This window comes from Danaus plexippus, chromosome 11 (genome assembly GCF_018135715.1).
Source record: "Danaus plexippus chromosome 11, MEX_DaPlex, whole genome shotgun sequence".
NCBI lineage: Eukaryota > Metazoa > Arthropoda > Insecta > Lepidoptera > Nymphalidae > Danaus > Danaus plexippus.
The window spans coordinates 4,178,133-4,181,896 of record NC_083544.1 but is presented as its reverse complement, the minus strand read 5'-3'; the positions used below and the strand labels follow the sequence as shown (position 1 = coordinate 4,181,896).

Genomic DNA, 3,764 nt, shown 5'->3' with positions numbered 1-3,764 from the left:
TAGAAGAAAAGGAAAAGTTTGTGTTCATTTTAAAAAAGTTGCATTTGTGTTATTATTAGAAACGTTTTAGTTTGTGTTTATTTGAAGGTTGTGTTAACTAAATAACTTGTAATTTATACCAAATTTTATATATTGTAATTGCCTAGCAAGTTTTATACTTTTAAATTGTGATTTAGAATCGTAAGTTTATATAATTTTTATCAATGTTATAGTTGTATTTATCATAGTAATTGGAAAAGTGTTCATTATTGTAAAAGGAGTGTATCAAATAACGATAAATACCTATATAGGTATAATAAAATACAGTGAACTGGATCAAAGTATAGTTTAAACTGTACTAAATTAAATTACATCACATTCAATCAAAAGAGGCTGCAAAGTATACTGAATTAATTAAATTCAACCAAACAAAAGTATACTAAAAAACTAAATAAAACCCACCGAAATGGACAAGAGTAGAATCATGAACGGCAGCAGTGATGTCAATAAAAATAACAGTAGCAACAACAAGAGCACCAGCAACACGAACACCAATGGTGATAAATACAAGCCGCCCATGATGGGTACGTACCAGAGAAAAGTGTTTCCGGAACCATCGTTTAACAAAGATGCTTCCACACAGACTTTCAAACGTGATTTTGTCAGCAACGAAAAATATGGAAAGTGTGATTTTGGAACCGTCAAAATAAGAATAGGGACGGTTCGTGGAGAAAATGAGATCTCTGTTCCTGTTTTGTGTTCCTATCTATCTAATGTATTGTTGGAGTTGTGATAGTCGTCGGTGTTTTTTTCTTCATCAGCATCATCGTCATCATCAGCATCAGAATCATCAGCATCACCACTACAATCGCCGTCATTGTGATTAAGAACTTTTTTTTGTGATTTTTTAGGTGTATATCCATGAGTTTATTGTTATAATTTTCATATACTTTCTTGTTAATTTCATAACTGGGATTTTTTGTAATTATTGAAATAAAAATTGATTACTGTTTACTTTTTTTTGTCTTTTACTATTCATAAACTCGAAATATTCATAGGCAGCAAAGTCTGCACACACTATAATTTTCAATAAAGTGTTCAAAATTTCTGTTGTCAATTGAAATCTGTTGCCGCATGATTCCACATTCACGCCATGATTCGCATATCTGTTGAGTTTGGTGATTTTTTTTATAATGACATCGTCGGTGTTGTCATCGGTGATTTTAATGGTGGCCTTGCCGTTCATTTCATTGAACATTTTATTTAAAATTCTTGTTGAAAATATGTGAACGATGCTGTTGTCGTTGTCGCAATTCAACTGGCTGAATGACACCAGTGAAATCTGTTTCTTCAAAAATAATGGTACGAATTTAAGTTTTATGCGATCCAGGCCGGTCAGGTTGCAGTACATGTTCAAAAATATGTTGTATAAATTTTCCAATTTGTATGGATTTTCTTTAATTCTGTTTAGTTGATTTTGATTGCAACATTGTTGGCGTGATTGTTTACTTTGATGTTCTTTTTTACAATGTCACCTTTTTTGAAGTTTCCCTTTTTCTTTGTACTTGCATCTTTTTTGACATTTACACATTTCTTGACATTTAAATCCTCTTTGGTACCTGTATTCTTTTTGACATTTAAATCTTTTTCAGTATTTACATTTTTTTTGACGTTTACATCTTTTTTGACACTAGCAGTTTGTTTCAAATTCAAATGCCTCTTTGTAAGATTAATTTTCTTGTTGTTTGCATCTGTTTCAACATTTGGCTTTCTTACAGTAGTCTCTTGCTTTAAATTTATATTATTTTCGGTGTTGTCATCTCTTTTGCTATTGACTTCATTTTTAACATTAACATTTTTATCGGCACTTGAATCTGTCACAGAATTTGATACATCACTCATCACAATATCCTTTTCATTGACATCGGAAGACTTAATCTTTTCATTTTGCTGTAAGTTTTTAGATTTTTTATTCAAGCCACTCTTCGGAGCCGTACTATTATTTGCTTTTTAAAAGTGATTTATTTTTTAAAACTGATTTACTTTTTAAGAGTGGTTTGTTTGTCAAAATTGATTTACTTTTAAAAGCTGGTTTCTTTTTCAAAATTGCTTTATTTTTCAAAACTGAATTTTTTTTCAAAACTGATTTACTCTTCAAAACCGATGCATCCAATACCTTGCCCGCTTGAGATGATTTAATTTTTTTATTCAAAATAATTTCATTTGATCGTTCACAATCAACATCCGTATTGCATTTGTTAATATTGCTTTTACTATTACTATTTGTATTATCATTAACACTACCACCACCACCACCACCACCAACAACAACAACAACACCTGCAACGGCAACTTCACTAACAGAATCAACATTATCATTCTTTAAAATCATCATCTTTTCTGAATTGAAATAGACATTTGTATCAGTCACAACGTTATTGTGTGTATGGTCATTGCTGGTGCCATCGATTTGAACAATTTCATGATGATTTGTACCATTGACACCATCGACTTTGACTTGCTGTTTAAATTGAACCAAAGCAGCTGCTTCAGCAGCATTATCACCATCATTGTTTTTTATATTTTCATCAATTTCAACATTGACCCCCTGCACACATTTATTTAAATTTTCACCGTTCTCAATCATTTCTGGCCGTTGTGAATCTTGATTGATTTTACAATTCTCCTTGCCACCTCTATTTTCACAATTTTCCAAATTTTTATTCATACCTGTAGTTTCTACAAAAATCATTCCATTTTTAATGTTACTTTTATTTATAATATCATCTAATACGGTGCTGTTGGCCTCAAGCGATGATACCGAATAGTTCTCATCCAGAGATGGTTCATAAAAGAAATCCTTCTTTTTTTCCACCAGACTAATATTTATAGAATCAAAATTAATGTTTGTCTTGCTGCCAAAGTTTATGCTTTCAGAAATGCTCATGATTAGCTGCTTCGATGCTTTCACAGTCAAAACGAAACTGTGCAGCTTCTCAACAGATCACTTTTCTATAACACAATGGAGATGAAAATCTTGACGATTATTCAATCTTACAAATTACTTACATGTGCAAATTATTGTTTAAATATTTTATTGAATCATGTCAACTGGTGCAAAACGACTACGGCTCTGACGCATAAACGATAATTTTAAAGATTAATGTATCCGTTTGAAATGCGACTTCATTTGTTATTTCGATATTTTGCTAATACACATCATTAATATGATAATAGAATAAAAACATTTCATATATGTAGCTTTTAATTATATTGTTTTACATGTGTACATGTAAACGTTTGGCGTGCAATGATTAAAAAGGAATTATTTTACTGAGACTTTCAATACATTTTGTTCATGTTAAAATTTTGTATATTTGTAAATTTTTAAAGTTGCAAAAAAATTAACAACATTTTTTTTATTTCAAATGATTAGTTTAAAATTAGTAAATATGGTGGAATTGAGAAAATTAAACAGAAAATTCCAATAAAATGTGTTTATTGAATCATGTAAATGAAGTATAAAATTCATTACAAAGCAACTACATTACAAATTACACTATAATAATAATCTACAAGAATGGACACAACTCTAAACTAAACTACAATATAAACCCAACTACAATATAAACTCAACTACAACATAAACCCAACTACAATATAAACTCAACTACAACATAAACGTTGCAATCAAAATATAATTTAATCAAGTTTTCTATTTTGTTACTTTTTTAATTTTTCACTTTTGTTAAGTTTTGTATTTTTAATTTTAAATTTTGTATTTT

At 29.6% G+C, this 3,764-nt stretch overlaps 1 protein-coding gene across 1 annotated transcript; it reads right to left on the bottom strand.

Annotated features, from left to right (window-relative positions):
* Window positions 1-1,446: 1,446 nt before the first annotated feature.
* LOC116765996 (putative uncharacterized protein DDB_G0282133) lies at window positions 1,447-2,926 on the bottom strand. Its single transcript, XM_061521892.1, has 2 exons — window positions 2,156-2,926; window positions 1,447-1,929 (listed from the first exon to the last, which is right to left on the bottom strand). The coding sequence occupies exons 1-2, from the start codon at window positions 2,924-2,926 to the stop codon at window positions 1,447-1,449; spliced, it is 1,254 nt and encodes a 417-aa protein (XP_061377876.1).
* Window positions 2,927-3,764: the final 838 nt, after the last annotated feature.

Excerpts from the sequence above, each read along its gene's own strand:
- LOC116765996 (XM_061521892.1), bottom strand. The coding sequence starts at position 2,926 with ATGAGCATTTCTGAAAGCATAAACTTTGGCAGCAAGACAAACATTAAT. Across the intron at positions 1,930-2,155 it reads AATCATCTCAAGCGGGCAAG|CAAAATGAAAAGATTAAGTC; the intron begins GTATTGGATGCA and ends AAAAACTTACAG.